The sequence below is a fragment of the Ruditapes philippinarum genome, unplaced genomic scaffold, assembly GCF_026571515.1.
Source record: "Ruditapes philippinarum isolate M1 unplaced genomic scaffold, ASM2657151v2 ctg1731_1_1_1_1, whole genome shotgun sequence".
Classification (NCBI taxonomy): Eukaryota; Metazoa; Mollusca; class Bivalvia; order Venerida; family Veneridae; genus Ruditapes; species Ruditapes philippinarum.
In genome coordinates, this window is record NW_026863488.1 from 47,720 (window position 1) to 66,342 (window position 18,623).

The 18,623-nt window shown below is 31.9% G+C and overlaps 2 protein-coding genes across 2 annotated transcripts in view; one reads left to right on the top strand and one right to left on the bottom strand.

The window, feature by feature from the left end:
• The first annotated feature begins 981 nt into the window (after positions 1-981).
• On the top strand, positions 982-5,543 carry LOC132722207 (beta-alanyl-dopamine/carcinine hydrolase-like). The gene is made up of 4 exons (XM_060706654.1): positions 982-1,162; positions 1,845-2,527; positions 3,299-3,715; positions 4,115-5,543. The coding sequence occupies exons 1-3, from the start codon at positions 1,075-1,077 to the stop codon at positions 3,671-3,673; spliced, it is 1,146 nt and encodes a 381-aa protein (XP_060562637.1). The 5' UTR covers positions 982-1,074; the 3' UTR covers positions 3,674-3,715; positions 4,115-5,543.
• A 700-nt stretch (positions 5,544-6,243) lies between these two features.
• The window catches only part of LOC132722209 (GPI ethanolamine phosphate transferase 1-like), a 43,573-nt gene continuing 31,193 nt past the window's right edge, over positions 6,244-18,623 (bottom strand). The window contains exons 22-27 of the mRNA XM_060706655.1: positions 17,918-18,073; positions 17,427-17,525; positions 16,859-16,914; positions 13,810-13,885; positions 12,553-12,669; positions 6,244-12,007 (exon numbers count right to left, since the gene is read on the bottom strand). Coding sequence (XP_060562638.1) covers positions 11,837-12,007; positions 12,553-12,669; positions 13,810-13,885; positions 16,859-16,914; positions 17,427-17,525; positions 17,918-18,073 — 675 coding nt within the window. The 3' untranslated portion in view covers positions 6,244-11,836. The remainder of the gene's footprint in view (positions 12,008-12,552; positions 12,670-13,809; positions 13,886-16,858; positions 16,915-17,426; positions 17,526-17,917; positions 18,074-18,623) is intronic.

An 18,623-nucleotide genomic window follows, 5' to 3' on the forward strand; every position in this document is an offset into this window, starting at 1 on the left:
TTTATTGCTTCTTTCTCTATGTATGTAACATACTCTAAGACCATAATTTGAACATATCACAGTTCAAGTTTGTCCCTTCTAAAGAAGGAAAAAAATATATTCCTGAGGCATCATGTGCCTTTAAACCAAACTGTTGGCAAATAGGGCATGTCGTCATTACATATAGGAAGATAAGAGACAGCTGTGCTTTGACATTGTTTTATCAAAATATATACTAATCAACATAGATATGCAAAACCTGTGAAACATTATCAGAAATAGTCTTTAAGTATAATTTAATATACCGATATTTTTTCGTTTTCTTATTTTACCGTCATCTTTGTCAAGTTTTTGCATATTCGATTTTCTATCCAGGCCATAATGCACATCCCTGCAACCAGTCCAACCTGCACATCCGTTCAACCAGTCCAACCTGCACATCCGTTCAACCAGTCCAACCTGCACGCACATCCGTTCAACCAGTCCAACCTGCACATCCGTTCAACCAGTCCAACCTGCACATCCGTTCAACCAGTCCAACCTGCACATCCGTTCAACCAGTTCAACCTGCACATCCGTTCAACCAGTCCAACCTGCACATCCGTTCGACCAGTCCAACCTGCACATCCGTTCATCCAATCAAACCTGCACATCCATTCAACCTTGCCAGGCTCTTTATTGTTTGCCAATTATTCAAACCTCTTAAATACGATTGAATGACTTAAGTCACTGAATAATGTTACTGAATGACATATGGATACTTAATACCCGGTTTGTCGAAGAACGATGTGTAATATGTAAAATGTGAATAAATGTACATAAAATATAAGTTATAACTCGACAAAGTGGTAGGACATACCATTGTACAAATTCATCAGGGCAAGACTTAAGTGACGTTGTAACGTATGTAATTTTGAACAGTTTCCATTATCTATAGGTCATGGTTTCTGGTTCAATATAAGGTCTTCTCACTAATGAAACTATGTGCATGAATAACTTTATATGAATGTATATTTTTTATATAATTTTCATATTATATGCAGTTAAGGGCCTCCAAAATATATACATATACATGTATACATATTCTATATTGAAATGGATAAATCAGAAAGTCTTCCGGTGCTCTATATTCGAGCCAGAAATCATTACGACGTTGGTTTTGCCATTGGAACTAGTTTCAAAGGTGAGCATTTACCTATCGAAGCATTTAATTCTTTACAGTGAGTAATGTTTTACCACAATTCTATTTTCATTAAGTCTGTATGTTTCATATTAGCTGAAGTTGTGTATAAATTTACACAAATAGTAGCGACATGAATTTTGTCAACGTTATTTATTTGTTACAATTTGCTTATAGGCCCATTATGCCGCAGATATTTATTGTTATTTCCAAAAAGTTAGTCATTGGCCATTTACCTGAACCATTCTTTCTCTCTGTTGACTTTTTGCAAGTACAGTTATAGTAATTTAGTGTTTCGTATGGAAGTCAAAATACTTCTTTGTTTACAGTTTGATACTTTTAGATTTGTTTTCACAATTAGTGTTACTTTCTTTAAGTAACAAGCATCTGACATGCTCTAAAACCATTATTGAAACGTTATAGAATTTATGTTTGCCCTTTCTTAAAAAGTAAGAAATTATTTGTTTCTGAGGCATAATGTGCCTTTTAAATAATGCAGTGTGGTGTGGCACATTTCTTTTTTGCTTTAGGCCTACTCCACAACAGGAAAATCACCATATGACATTTAGTGATATGTAAACAAAAACATAATGATAAAGTTTTTTTTTCTTTTCGACAATCCAGTTTTGGTGATATCTGTGGAGTACTCTTTAATGTTCGGTTTCGTATCTGATGTTTATTCCAGGATGGATACAGGATTACATGGAAACTTCAGACGAAGTAAAAAGGTACAAGGCGTTTTACACGGACAAAGGGGGGCGAAAGTTAGTAGATAAGTATTTATCTACTGGCTGTGAAACCTATCCGACATATATAGCTGAGGTTCAGGGCATGGCGGACGGATCTGAGGTAAAATTCGAAGATCTTTTTCTTCTACAGATTTCATCGGAGCTAAAGTTTTGTCATTTAAAAGAAGGGCATATAGAAAAAGAAGATATTGCAAATGCTGGAAAGGGATGCACCGATGTTCTTGTGAACGGAAAGAGCTGTCGAATGATCGGACACAACGACGACTGGACGGCAGACGTGTCTTCCCGAGTTTATATTGTGCACGTGACAATTGCAGACGAAAATGAGCGTGTGATTGAACAGTTCGTATCATTTAGTTACCCAGGATATTTGACAGGATTCTGCTTCGGGATGAATAAATCTCTGGTAATAAGTTTGAACTCGTTGTCTCCGAAAACAGCAAATCGAAGTGGGGTACCAGTCGCAATATTGCTGCGTTCCTTGCTCGCGTGCAGCAGCATTGAAGAATGTACGTCTGCAATGGAGTGTAAACCATGTGGAAGTGCTTATGGGATGAATATAAATATTGCAACAGTTCACGGGACGGAAATGTGTTCGATGGAGGTGTACCCACAACAGGTAATGATGCGAAGTAGTTACAGTTAATTTTATATGAATTACTGGCCGTCTGTACATGATATCGTTTAACACACAATGTTTGCAGTTTTTTCTTCATACTAGATCAACTTGTGTGTGTGGAAAAAGTAGTAGTACCTTAAGGTGATTCCGCTTTGTCAGTCACGTTTGTTTTCAAAACATGGGTCCAAAGTGAAAGTAGGCCAAAATTCATATAACAACAAAGCCTACAATGTAAAATGATGAACCATTTGCAATTTCACTACCAGGTCTATGTTTTAAGGACTATTATAAACAAAAATAAAAATGATAACAATAAGAATATTTACCTTAAATGAGCTAAATTTCTGAAGACCAAGTTAAATCTTTTGCAAAGTTTTATGCACATTTCATGAATGGCAAAATCCAGTTTAAAGTCTGTTTAAGTGCAGACAAATGCTATTTTTGCAATATAGCGTTCACAATAGATAACCTTTTGCGCTTATTTTCGAAGCTGTAACTGTAAAAGTTAATTAGTTAGTAAAACCCAAAATATTTTTATTCCGGAGTAAGTCTATTGACCAAGCAATGAAAACAAAAGGCGGAGCTTAATTAAATTAAACTTAAAAGGTCCTTTAAAATGCCTGCGATTAGTAGTCTTTTGTTATGAATTCGTTCTATTGACCCCATTTGTTAAAGTTTATTTGTCTTGACCTATATATAGATCTAGATATCGAGTGTTTATTTGTCTTTTCTTTTCGAAAACGATTTAAAGCATGTATACGTTTTCATTAGGGAAAATCTGACGTCAAACTTCGATACGTTCCAACAGAAGAAGAATCGTCGGACCAAAAATGTTACCTTTTCCACCAAAACCATTACAAGCACATCTCAGCTGAAGAAATTGGACCGTGCACTGGTTCTCGTCTGAGAGACAAAAGAACCAATGAAATGCCACCGCCAAAAACCGTTTATGACGTCAGAGTTATACTCGGTGACACGAAAGATGACGTTGAACCAATCTATCGCATTCCAAGCGCCTCACATTACGCGCCTTATGTAAAGACTGCGGCAACAGGGATATTCAGTATCAATGAGAAACTGTTATATGTGTATAGAAGTAATCCTAAACTTGCAGCGGCTCCTTGTCTCATTTTACCATTTTTATGAACAATGATAGTGCTGCTGAATGATTGGATTTGGACTTTTAATGTAATTATTCTCACTTTTATTTATGAAACGTCTGTTTTAACAAAACGTTTTGAAGTCATTTAGCTTGTTAAAAATTAAAATTTTAATGAAATTTAGTAATAAGATTTATTTCTTGTTCATAGTTTAATCACAAAGTCTTATTACTTCACTCATGACTTCTAGTTTTGAAGAAATGACCTTATCATCGCGTCCGAAGTCTTTGTTTCACAGTGTTTCAGTCATATTTTTGCCAGCAGTTGCCTAGGAATTGTTCTTGCATTCCGTACCATTGCTAACATGTTTTCCGCACATATCTGCCAACGTATTCATAATTATAAATCTTTTGAAAGTTGTAATGTTTCATATACAAACTCTATTTATGACTGTTTGAAATTAATCATGTCCTCTCACTTCTTCCAGATGTTTTCATTGGTGACTGATGTAATAGTCGGACTATTTTCATACCCATGGATAAAAGAACTTCTGACAAACACAAACAGAAAGCATTTAACAACATCATTCTACATTTGATAATCCTTTGCATTTACATGAAGGAACTCATGAATTTTTTTTTCAACATTTCGGAGGATTTAAATGTTTTATTATTCTCAAAAGAGGTTACATCTACTTTATTCCAGGCATTGTTTTGTTTTTATAAATTTTGAAAAAACTATGATTGTATCATTTCAAATTGTATTGGCATAAACACCAGTCAATGTTAATTTCCTAGAAACGGTGCATCAATTTACAAATAATTTCTGTTAACAATATTCTAAAAAAACAAATAAATAAAACACTTTTAGCTATCAAATACTGCACCTAGATTGATTGATTGATTGATTGATTGATTGATTGATTGATTGATCATATACTGTACCTATATTTATTGATTGTATGAATTTCCTCCAAAAAAGCCTCTGGTGCAGTTATTCATTACATTTATTATGAGGATTATTATGGTCTCTTTACCGAGGTACTAAAACTGGACTGGTTAGTATTTTTTTTCTTAAACGCGTCAAACTATAATATTATGAAGTCACGAGCGTGACGACTGTTATTCATGCATTGCTATGCTATGGAATATTACAAAGAGAACACCTTTTTCAGCCTTTTTGTTTTATTATATTTTATGTAATATAAACATGTATATCATTCTTCCAGAAGGGATTTAAAAATACTTTTTTCTACAGAATTGAACTAAAATTCCATATTTGACCTTGACATTAACGGTCATTTACAGATCAAGGTCACAATTAAAACTTTTACATGTCAATGTTCCCAGTCATTAAATTTGCCTTTTTCGAATTATTGTGAATCGAATCTGTCGATTAATAACAAAGTTTGGCAATTAGAGTAAAATTAAGTGACTTGACCATGCCTGTCAGTGTAACTTAAAGGTCAAAGTCAAACGTGAATACTTAATCATGTCGGTGTGGCAATAAGTGGACAAGTATGTAAGAAATACTTGAAACAATAAAATTTTAACAAAAGCCCAGCAAAATTCAATAGTTTGACCTTGACGGTGAGTGATGGTCAAGTTCAATCCGGACAACTTGAAGGTCTGTCCATAGGGTTTCTATGTACGAAGGCAATCCATTAAGAAAAACAACGTTAAACTGTTCGGACCCAACGACACCATGACTGTAGCAATAGCTTGAACTTTTTTCTTCCAAAATAATTGGATGCAGTTCTTTTTTGCAAGAATTCTATGTTGTGATCAAGAAAAGCTACTCGCTTTTTACTGCATGACAAGAACAGTGAAATAAAAGCCCGACTTAAGGGAATACCTAAGAAATTGTAATTTTCACATATATGTAATATTGCTCAGACGTTCTATGCGAAAATTAAATTTTCTTTAACCCATTACTTCATATACACGCCTTTTAACGCCTTTTTCCCCCCCCCCCCTTTTTTGTTGTCTCAAATGATGAAAAAATGCCTTATTTAGGCCCCAAACACTTGCTATTGTTTGAGAAATGTTGTTAAAAAAAGTGACCTCTTTTTCGGCGCGGCCCCCAACCAAAAGATACATCAGGGGGTTGCCAGAAGGGGGATGTGCCCCCTTCTGTTTGGGGGGGTTTGAAGGGGGGCGGAGTCCCCCTCATCGCCAAGAAAATTTTGGACTTGTGAGAGGCTGTAAATGTCCCCAGATTGATCATAAGGTAACGTGTAACCAACGCTGAAAAGCATTTGACTCTATCTCAATCCATTGAGAAGTTGCAGCACTTTGAAATCAATTTTGATGGAAAAAATCAACGCAAAATAGTGATTTTTGGCAATTTTGAGATGTCCCCCCCCGTTGCCATGGTAACAGAAAATTTAAGCCTGACCATGTTTTTGCAAGGGCAATGGTCCAGTCAACATATGTGCCAAGTTTGATTAGTGTTGAAGCAGTTGTTATAGTATTATAGCAATTTGAACTTGTAACGGGAGACTTTTCAATGAAAACAGCCATTTTTCACAAAATGCTCATGAAGTAATGGGTTAATGAAAGTTAGGAAAGAAATACGAAAACATCATGCACATTGTCTACAAAAATAAACAAACGATTTTTTTAAGGCAAAACGTTTATTAAAATGCAAAGCAAACAATGTTTTTGAACAATTTAAATGGTCTATAGAATGTTGATAAATTGCATACAAACTTTAATATGACTATTTCATATATTTGTTCATAAAATGTTTAACATGTATAATGACATTAAAATATGAATATTTTTGATACAGATAACCAATATGTCTAACATAACAACACATTAAAATAGGCCCTTACATGGTTTCACTAAACATTAACAAAATTATATTAGCGGAGTTACCAGTGCCGTTCCTCTGGAACTAAACTCGGTCAGACAATGAGGTGGCCTGTACTGGTACCCATAAACGCCAAAAACATAATCTGAGTGAGGATCTGGTACCATGCCGTCTGGCCATGGTCTGCCCTATTAGCTATTCTGTCAGTACATATTTTGTAATTTTTTCTTAACATTAAGAATGGTTTTTGGCCAGATTTGAGGATGGACGATTCTATTTTCGATATTTCGGGTGGTAAGGGTTAATATACACTACAATTAGATGATATAAATGATAATAATGATTATGATGATAATAAATAAATAATAAAACAAAAACGTTTTAATCAATATTTACAGATTACAGAATAAACATAAAAATCAGACAGTCGCAAATTGCATGGTGTAAACTTTACTCAATACCTAAACTTGAAAACTTGTTTATTCCTTATCAAAATGTTTAACAACACACTTTTACAATATCAGTATCCATTTAATTGACCTTTTTTACGACTAATTTTTAAAAGGAACATTATACATGTATAAAATGATTATGTGTAATAAGGAAATTAACAAAAAAAAAAAGAGAAAAAAAGATCAAATTTTTAACAATCAAGAGGTATTGTCATTTGTCAGTTACACTCCATCGACGAATTCTATCACAATCAAGATTATGGTTTTGAGATTTAAAGTATTAACTGGTTAAACTTAACGGTGAAAAACAGTTTATATCATTCTTATAACATTCTTGGAAATATACATACAGTACCCACTTGGAAATGAAATATATTGTTTAAAATATGCTACTTAGAAATGCTTTTTTATCTACGTATAACTGGTTAACAGAAGCATATGAATTTACCGGTGAAATATAGTTGATATAATTCATTTATTGAGAAAATGTATTGTAAATTATATTTCAAAAATAAACACTCTTGAAATAATACCCCTGGCCCTTTACAAATATGTGAAGACTTGAATTTCTTAATTCATTAAAAACAAAACAAAACAAAATATTCCGAATGTTTTCTAGCATTTAAGGAAATATCCTAAGTATCTTGCATTGACATACACCACGTTTATTCTTGCATTTTTGTTGCATTTTTTCGCATTGTTCTTACATTGATCAAATGATTACATGACTATATGAAGAAACCAAAAACAACATACAAGAATATAAAAATCATATTTGCCCTGAGAGACTATACATCAGCTATATATACCATGTATTCAAGACTTAAAGAAACAGAAAGTTCGTTAAGTTAAACATTCTTAAAGTTATAAATAATAGGCCATGCACACAATAGTAAATCCAGGAATTTAACTAAACAGAAAACATATTTTCACTAAAATAAGTATAATAATGGATTTCACAGCATATGTTTAACAATAGCAATTAAAATATAAAAAACAGATGTAATCCCTTTACCATGAATAGTAAGACAGTTAGAATAAAGGCGTATTAAATATCTTATATGATAACTTGTTTTATAATAAGCATTACATAAATATGAATTACTTGTTATTTAGGAGGGACATTCATAACTCAGAATCATATTCGACTTAAACCTTGCATTTCACTGTGCGACATTAAAATCTATATGAGAGGAACACAATATTTGTGTGTTGACTTGAAACTATACATTCTCCTACTAACTACAAACTATATATGAGCCGTGTCACGACAAAACCAACATAGTGGGTTTGCGACCAGCATGGATCCAGATCAGCCTGCGCATCCGCGCAGTCTGATCAGGATCCATGCTGTTCGCTATCAGTTAATCTACTTGTAATAGTTGGTAAGCGAACAGCATTGATTCTGATCAGACTGCGAGGATACGTAGGCTAGTCTGGATCCATGCTGGTCGCAAACGCACTATGTTGGTTTTGTCGTGACGCGGCTCATATTATATCTATACTAACTATTAAAGAAATATTCGTACTCATTTAAATACAGTGACAGCACCATTGATTTTCTGACTAAAATAGCAAACATAGTCTACTGGATAAAGTACTTTTTAAGTACTTAACCATGTACACATATTAACTTAAATTACCCAAAATGGCAATATAAAAAAACAGTTACACTCATCAACATTATAATTAAATGTATAAGCATTCACACATCATTTATAAGGGAAGTTTTTTCTGTTTACATTCATTAAACATATCAACATTCATAAATATAATTAACAATATCTGCCAACAACAAAATTCTTTACACATTTTACAAAGTATAATTTCTTATTAAAACATGGGCTGATATTTTCCTTTGAAGATTAACAATATAATGTCTCTTCAACAATTTGATATTTCAAAATAATTTCCTTATTTGTATGTTAGCACAGAAGTTTACAAATATTTCATGCAATATAGTTTGATACAGTAAGATTTGCCATTCAGATGCTTTAAGCATTTCTTTATGACACAAAAACTTACCTAACCTCAAAACGATGTAAACATCAAACGTAAAAATTCTACATATAAATTAGAACCGTTTATATATATTTATATATAAAATACTTATATTCAGTATGTTTACAATAAAGACAAATACATGTAGATACTTATATATTCATTGTCAACAATAAATAAAGGTACCTGTAAAATATCTATATTGTTTATGTTTACAATAACGACATGCATAGATACAAGTAAAATACTTATATTCATTGTTTACAATAAATACAGGTACTTATAAATACCTTTATGTTTACAATAAATACACGTATTAATACAAGTTCAGTATGTTTAGACATAGACTTAAGGCAGCAGTGATCAAAGTTTATTTCATTTATTTGTGTAATATGCGTGAATGAACAAAAAGAAGATGTAGGTATTATTTCAAATCGTTTTATATGGCAACTGTGTAAAGCCAAAAGCCATCAACATGGATATGATATTTACCAAAAGCCATCAACTCTTCAATAATATTTACCAAAATCCCGTGTCAATCAACTGACAAGCAAAATTAAATCGCTATAAAGAATTTCTTATGGAAGATATATACATTAAATAAAAATAAAAACACACACAATTAAGTGCACTAGTGATGTTGAACACACAAAAAAACACATCAGAAAAGTAAAACTTGAAACTTTAGGTAAAAGAAAAATATGATAAAAATAAATCTATACATGATTTGGAATGTTTGAATGTATGAAGAATAAAAGCAAGGAATGTAATTTTCCCTGAAGTGGACGATTAATTTCTCTATTAAGAAATAAGAAAATTTACTTCACTATATTTGCATCTCATAGACATGTACTACATGTGATAGAAAAATTATTTTTTCTTTTATTATAAAAAATGATCATGCTATAAACAATTTTCAAAATATTACAATATCATCTATTTAATATACTCGTACATAAAAATGACTTTATCTGACATAAATGGTTCAAAGCCTTGTGTAATGAAATATTTATTTATAAAATCTATAAAAGGTAAATTTATGTTGCTTTTGTGATATTAAGGCCGATTCTCCATGAAATGTCTCTGTTATTTAACACAAACAAATACATAATATGTTAACATAATAAAATGTTCCGGAATACAACACTATGCTGTTACTTTAAGTAGCATTTTAACTGATTACCAATAATTTCGTGCACATGCCATTCGCTCTAAATGAAATACACAAAGATAATTATTTCACACTGGTATTTTGGAAAGTATTCATTTGTAAAATTCAAACAATAATTTTATAAACTTCAGACACATGATATATTAGTTTTAACTTCAAGTCAAAACAATATTTTTTATGTTCGGAACAAATAGAGGGAACACAGAAATAACAAAGATTTACATAACGAAAACTATAAATAATTTATGAAAATGTGTTTGCATTGTATTTTGTTTTTGTTTTTGATAAATCAACAATTAAAAACAAGTATGAGCATCTGTGTAGATACTGCTTAGATTGCCTGAATTATTTTCTACCCGTTTATCTATTATCACAAACGTTATAAATATAAACTAATTCACTGTTCTTATGTACCTATTCACTGCTTCAATTTACAGCTATCATTTATCAATTTAGAGTTATCCTTTATCAATTTACTGTACACATATATAAATTTACTGTTCACATATATCAATTCACTGCTCACATATATAAAATTACTGTTCAAATATGTTATTTCGCTGTTTTCATATATTATAAAGTTGTTATATTATAAATTAGAACTTATTTTAATCTTTGCATGCGTTATAAAAGCATCTCTTCCGTGACAAAGATAATTTTCTATTTCTAGTACAGAAAGGAGTGTCAGTGAAATTATGACATCATATGTGTTAAAATTATGACATCACATGTGTTAAAATAAACAGCAGGCGAAGAAAGGCAAAGTAATCCCGAAACTAAATTATAAAATGACGCCACAGTGGACTTATTTTCATTAACCTTTAACCTTCTGAATTTGATTTAAATTTGGAACAGTCCATTTCAATGTTAGAGGAGGTCATTATCAAAACGCAAAAAATCGAGCTACCAGCAGTATAGAGTCTGGTCGGACTGCGCACATGTGCAGGCTTGTCCGGTTCTAAACTTTCTGATCCAGTAGGCTTATGGTTAATGAGAAACAAATGTTGAAAGATATAAATATGTAGATAGATATTATGCAATCATTTAAATATAAATAAAAACTTAAAACATGTTAAGGCCAATATCTCTATTAAACTTTTATATCATTTTACAAAAGTATTCAATCTATGTAAGGCAGTTGTGAAAGCGACCTTATCTGATTAAGAAGCACTTATTAAACATGATAAATTGTGTGATTAATCCTAAACATTGATTGTGACACAGCACATAAAATGAAAAGTTTACATTATCTCCTCCTTAAGCCAACCCCATCTCACATATTTATATATATACAAAAACACTTCACGTGAGATACAAATTGAAATACATCGGTCAAAGATACATACACTTAGTCTATATTAATCATAGCTGGCTTTCTTACATTATGTTTAAATGATCTTGAACTCTCCATTTAAGTTTAGAATAGCAGTATAAGTAAAGAACACATTTTCTCGTACAATAAACTCTGTATATGATACAAAAATACCATTTTTCTGCATATGATAAAAAAAAACATCAAGGCCATTATTTTATCATTTATCGTTCGTGCATCAAGAAAATCTTCAAGTTAATATGTAAGTTGTACTGATACAAACCTGGTGCAGAGTCACCAGTATCCTTCAGGTTTTATAACTTCTAAAAACACTTAACATGAAACAATTTAAACTCCATCAAATATTCCTGCTGATAAATCAGTCTAGAACACATCCTTTCTTTTTCCAGGTTGTAACAAAACCGAGTTAATGTTTCTATAACATCCGTCCGTCCGTCAGTGTTTCGAGGTATCTTTAAAGCAGCAAACGTTGCACGTGGTGAGCAAATAGGAAAATCCAAAAAGCAGCATGGTGACCATGTGCATTATTGAGAAGATGACGTAGTGGGAAACTGTCTCTCCAACATGTGTAGCTGATCCCCCATCATCCACCAGTAAGAAGAATTGCTACAATGTCAAAATAAAACAATACAGAATTAAAATTTGTAGGCAATTTAAAAGCGGTATTCAGAACAGTTATATAACAAAGTCATCTATGGCGGTATGGCCCAGTGGTTATCGCGTCGGACCAGTAGTCTAAGGATCGCTGTGTGAGTTCAAAACGTGTGAGGGGCGAGCTGCTGCTGTTTTCTTGAGCAAGAAACTTTACACCGATTGCTCAATGGGAACGGATTCCTGAGTGTATCTATAAGCTTTAAACATTCTGCACAATCGAACTTAAAATCAATTCTGTATAAACCAAAGTCATTGCATTAAGCCAGTTCAGCGTGTACTGCTTTGCAACTTGACTTTGCTTAAAATTATCGTCTGCTTTTATTTAATGTTCTGAACTTTTAAATTCCTGAATCTAATATTGGACAATACTGAAGTTAAGAAAGGACAAGGTCAATAAATTGCTGGTGAAAAAGTGTACTTAATATGTTTTATCTTTTACAAACGCATTCAGTGCAATAAACTTAAAAGTATTAAAAAGACAAAAAGGAAATACTCACAAAGTCTATAATATTTTGCAATAAAATGGCGACCAACGTAAATGACTTTAGTGGTACATGTGTCATCAAATTTATTGCTCTCATTGTGCATGTGATAGGAATAAATGGAATTATAATCTGGAAAAAAAACAACAAATATTTAATATAACATTGTACAGCAATCAAATGGTAACAGAAGGTGGAGGTCATAGTTTACAATCATACATTTATTCTTTTATCATCCTTAAACAATGCGTTTGAAATCAATGACAGTTATTTTCGTCTGGAAAAGTTTGGAATATGTTTGACACTATAAATAAGAAAATGTACAACAGAATGGTTTTATAATAGGTAATGATCCATTCGTTTTTGAGACTGTCAATAAGAAATGAGCCGCGTCACGACAAAACCAACATAATGGGTTTGCGACCAGCATGGATCCAGACCAGCCTGCGCATCCGCGCAGTCTGATCAGGATCCATGCTGTTCGCTTACATACTCTATAACAAGTAGAGAAACTGATAGCGAACAGCATGGATCCTGATCAGACTGCACGGTTGCGCAGGTTGGTCTGGATCCATGCTGGTCGCAAACCAATTATGTTGGTTTTGTCATGGAGCGGCTCAAATATGTCTTAATAAACATTGCTTGGTATGTACAATAATGGCTAAGAAATATTCTTTTTTACAACATGAAATGTGCACACGAATAATTGCCTTAACAGACTTGTTTATGAAAAAAAAATACAAACACGAATTCATATGAAATGAAAATGTTTTTGTAATTGAAATTCAAACATAAAATAAACAAAGAGTCGAAACTTAGTTAAGTGTAATTCAAGCTTTAGTAAAAATTAAAACGTTATTAAGGGATAAATGTTCATTTAATTTCATAATAAAATTAAATAAAATATCACCATAGATTTAACGCAAATGAAATTACATATGTATTTAACTTCTACATAATTTGGGGAAGAGTAACAACCAAAGGTTAATTTTTTAATGTTATTAAACATGTTAGATATATAATATGAAGAAAAATGCACATGATTCACGCATAATAATAATTTGTGGGATACGAGGAATTTGTTATTTGAACTGAAATCTGTTTAAAGATAGTAGAACAAGTTAAATGGCTTACAATTAGTAAATTATAACTAATAAATGTTTTCTATAAAAAGTTTCAATCCTAATAAATTATAATATCATTATTTATATATCTACTATATATCAAGCTATAAAGGTTCGGGTATTGTAAAAAAATTACCTAATTGCTTACCTTTAAAACAATCAATAATCCCATAAATGGGGGATTTGAAATTGTTAAGAAACAGAAAACTGCAGCCGGATCAAAACTGAAAACAATATGATACAAATGCGTTAGTATTCTACCAATAGAAAATTGTTTAAAGTGCAGTGAAAGAAAGAACAAACTGAACTAATTCTAAGAGCGAGCTACTTATATATGTTTTGAAATAACAACAATCTTGAATCCTTTCTTCAGTCTAAGAAATATAGCTGAAAATCAAACAAAACTAAAAATGTGTCCATAAGACACTGGTGTCCCCACATCCCACCGTTTTGTCTGTCTAGGGATGAACAGAGGAACAGACGGAATTGGCAAATCTACATGCCACTCCCTATGTAGTTCCCTACAAGCAAGCAATGTTAGTGGCTAAAATACACAGGTTTACCGGATACATGTATAACATTCGACGACACTATGAAAGTTTGTTTATTTGCTTTTCATCTGTCTCCAAACTATACGATCCTCCTAATTACACGGATTACTATCTAAATTTATTTAAATACAATCTATTTATACTAATAAAATATAGATCAGCAAATATCTAGATATATTCATAAGATCCTATCTTTAAAATAATCTAGCTTTACAAACAAGGGGGCTAGATTATGTGTTTGTTTTAAGATCATAATGTAATGGCCTCATAATGAAATAATATATTTTTATATACAAATCATAGTGTTATAAAGAAGTAAGCACTTTACCCGGCTTGTGGCACCTGAATCTACCTATACGACCTGAGTGCCGTCGGACTGCGGTCTCCACTGAGCACTATTCAGTCAGTGCATGTTTTAAAATTTTACTTAAAAATTATGAATGCTTTTGGCCAGATTGAAAGATGGACATGTAAATTTAAGATAATTGAGCATGTTAAGTGTTAAAAAGGGTTAATATACAGTATACTCTAATGATATGAATAAATATATATTTATATATATAAATGTTAGTCTTGTCACATAGAGACTGAATTGTTTCGGATGATAAGACTTTTCAGTAATATAACAGCTAATTTATCACTTTGAAATTTCTTGGAATAAAAATTAAAAAAAACAATACCGGTTAAATGCGTTATTAAAGTACAAATATATGTATATTATATTTAGAAATGACAGTTATATTGAATTTTGGTTTGAATTTCATATACTTATATAAAGCGTTTATAGAGAACAAACAAAATAAAGATACAGTAGTATGCCTAGACGAGTCTTTATATGCCACGAAAAAACCCAGAAAATAATTATTGTTTGTTTGTTTAATTGGGTTTAACGTCACAACGACACAGTATAGGTCCAAGCTTTACTGGTGGAGGAAGACCTCAGATGCCCCTCCGTGCATTATTTCAGGCACGAACGGGCCCCAGAAAATAATACTCTAAGTAATAGAAGCATACAAATTCTACAACAGGACGTACCGAGGTCAACAATTTGTATATAATTATTTCTTTTTTTACCCCTAAAAACCACAATGTCATTTCACATTAGGCCAAAATTATTAAAGATATGAGCTAATTGATTTCAATGTCACGAAATCTCTATGACGTCACCATTGATATGAATAAATTTAAAATTTAGCAAGATGTAATTTAATGGGTACACATTAGTTTGCTGCGAAAACTAACACATGTGTATGTGTATGCATACTAATATGTTAAAATGTCCACACAATTTATTCATAGACTGATGAGCAAAGTATGGAATTACATTAGTTATACTTTAATCATATGAATGGTGATTGTTCTTTATTTAAAAGGTATAAAATAATATCGCAACAATAAATTGACTTCGATACGTTCATTAAAATGTATGTGAAATTTAAACTAAACTTTAGAAGCATAAGTAGAAAAGTGGAGTTCTTTCTATTTACAGAACTACCTTCAGAATGATCAGAGTCCCCATAAAAGGGGGATTTTCAACGGTTACAAAACAATATACGCTGGCTGGGTTAAAACTGAAAAAGACCAAAAACGCCAAATTTAGGTCGGAAATATCTACAAACAGAAGTAGCTATCTCTCTATAAAAGAACAAGTCATGCATTTAAAGAAAAATACACGTAAACACTCCTCGTTATATAACTCAAAAAATAACAATACATATATAAAAGAAAGACAGAACGCTTAAAACGACAAAATGTTGCGTGATCCGTTTGATTTGAACCTGTTCATCGACGGAAATGATAAGTCATTGCCCCCAGCACCGGTTTAAGCAGTTAAGGCAATACACTACCAAAAGCAATAAAACACTATAAAGCGGGTCGTCTATATCCGGATTTACGCAATGGTGCAATCCTAAACTTTGATTTTACAATATTTTTAATGATATTTTTTCGCATAAACTATGGCATATTATTTAAAATAAACTTTGGCATATCCATCCGAAATTCATTCAAACCAACAGAGAGAAGTATTTCAATTGTATACCTATATTCTTAAATTGAGATTTGGAAATAAACATTTCAAATGTGGGCAGGACAGATGTCAGATGAAGTAGCAGAGCGATGTTTTGTTAAGGCTTGTGTCATGCATTGTTTTACAAGAAGAAAATATTTCCTGAAAAACTACTCAGAGATTTCCTTATAAAGGAGACAGATTTGGTTATATATGCATGTATTTATTCCATAGACATAACTTACAATACATATATACATTGCATTTACACATGCATTTTTTTAATGCCAATTATTAATTCAGAATTTAATGTAAAATGGATAAAGCTTCATTATTTGTCCTTAAATCAAGAAAAATCTGTCCTAATTGTACACGAAAAGGACCGTTTTGGCTTTGTTCAACCAGTATAATTATTCCGATATACGGGTGTGCATGACGTCACGTCATGTGAGACAAAAACTTTGATCACGTGGATGCAGCAATCAAGATGTCAGACGCTAGGTTGTCCGTATGTGGAAGGCTTTGCTTTAAAATTTTAGAATATTTTCAAACATTAACATATTGAGTCAGTTAAATTTTGTTGTTTTCCAATTTGAATAATAATTTTCATAAAAGATTTGAAATACAAAATATCTCACCTATTAACGCTTGCAAGATTTCCTGTTCCAAATAAACCTGCAGTCAACAGGAGCAGCTAAAGAGGAGTCAAGGAATAAATGTCGGAATATGTCATTACAAAATACTCCAATATGAAGTAATATACTCTTGAAAGCAAATCTATCTGGTTACAAATTGGTGAAAGGATTTTCCAATGATTTTCAAAACAAGCCTTATCCAAACAAATTACCTTGTATAACATTTCTTTATCGAATTAACTTCATTTCAAGCAGTCATTTTTTTTTAATGATTGGGAAAATATTCTGGAGTAATTTTCTAGTTTTATTATAAACGAAAACGACTGCAAGGCCCCAATATTTTATTATAAGAGCTGGATGAGTTCGTATAATATTTTTCTAGAGCAATAAAATAGCTGTCAAACTAATAACATCAATAACAGAAAGTGGCCTTTACCCCCCCCCCCACCAATTTCAAACATATTTTTCATTATTGACACCAATATCTCACTACAAGGCGTTTTTTGCACATGGGTGTTCCATGTGGACTAAACGTAAAACGATCGGGAATTAAGATCAATAAAAAGGATACGAAGTATGATATTCTGCGCAGATCAGCTCGCACTAGACCCTGCCGGCTTTTACCATTGGCAATTTGATTTGAGATAGTTGCAAAATCTAAACTTTCCAGCTGTAAAAAAGAAAAGTAAAAAATTAAATGAAATAAATCCCTTTTGAAACGTTCAATTTCTCAGAGAAACAATCAATAATTTTTTGATAATAACTGCATAATATTTCTTCAGGTATACAAGATTACGTTTTTATTTTAATTTTTTTAAAAGCCCCTTCAATAAAGATGAAAGACAAGCTAAATGCATGCCTAAAGAATAGATATTCATTTTCAAGACATCAAAAGAATAGGATTTCAACTACAGACACATTGATACATGTAACATCGTCAGGGGTAAGACATTGGTTCCTTGAGTAAGTAACTTCACACTTACAGAACGTGTGTCTATAAGCTTACAGCTCCTTACAAAATCAATCTAAAATAAAACTGTAAAAAAATACCTTGAAACTTACGAATTTCGTGGAATGTTCGGGGCTTGCTTTGCCATTCGGTATGTTACCATTCTCTATAATTTTTGTTGGTAGTTCTTTGTAATCATTGACTAGGCTAGCTTCTATCAGCATCCATATGTATAAATGCCAGCAAATAACAACCATGAATAAACATTCATATGTAACATTAGTTAAGGTCAATAATTGTGATAAATTAGTTACTTCTCATAACAAGCTATAGTTTATCTTACCATTTTGCGTACACAAGTTAGCATATATACCGTATTGAGAATATTTGCGTTTTTCCTAATGTAAGAAAAAGGGTTAAAGCAATAATACAAAACATTGTGTACATGGACCAGTTGTGCAATTTCCTGTCGTTGCAAAGTTCACGTGACTAACTTACTTACTGTGTTTTTATGGATGTAAATATTTTGCATTAATAGAGGGACTAAATATTATTACTTATATAAGATTTTGACAGGTTATATGTCCCGATTTAGTATATAGTTATTTGCATATAAAACCGGTGCCGCTTGTGTGAATCTAATGAATCTACGAATAACTGTTACAGATTTTGGTACACCTGCACTCCAATAATTTACTAATCTAACAATATATATATAGAAAACTTGTATCATCTGGAAATGATATTGTGTTTTTATGTTGTTCATTCATCTAGTATTTCCAAGAATCATTTCATGTCATAAAAATCTAAGGTCATTTT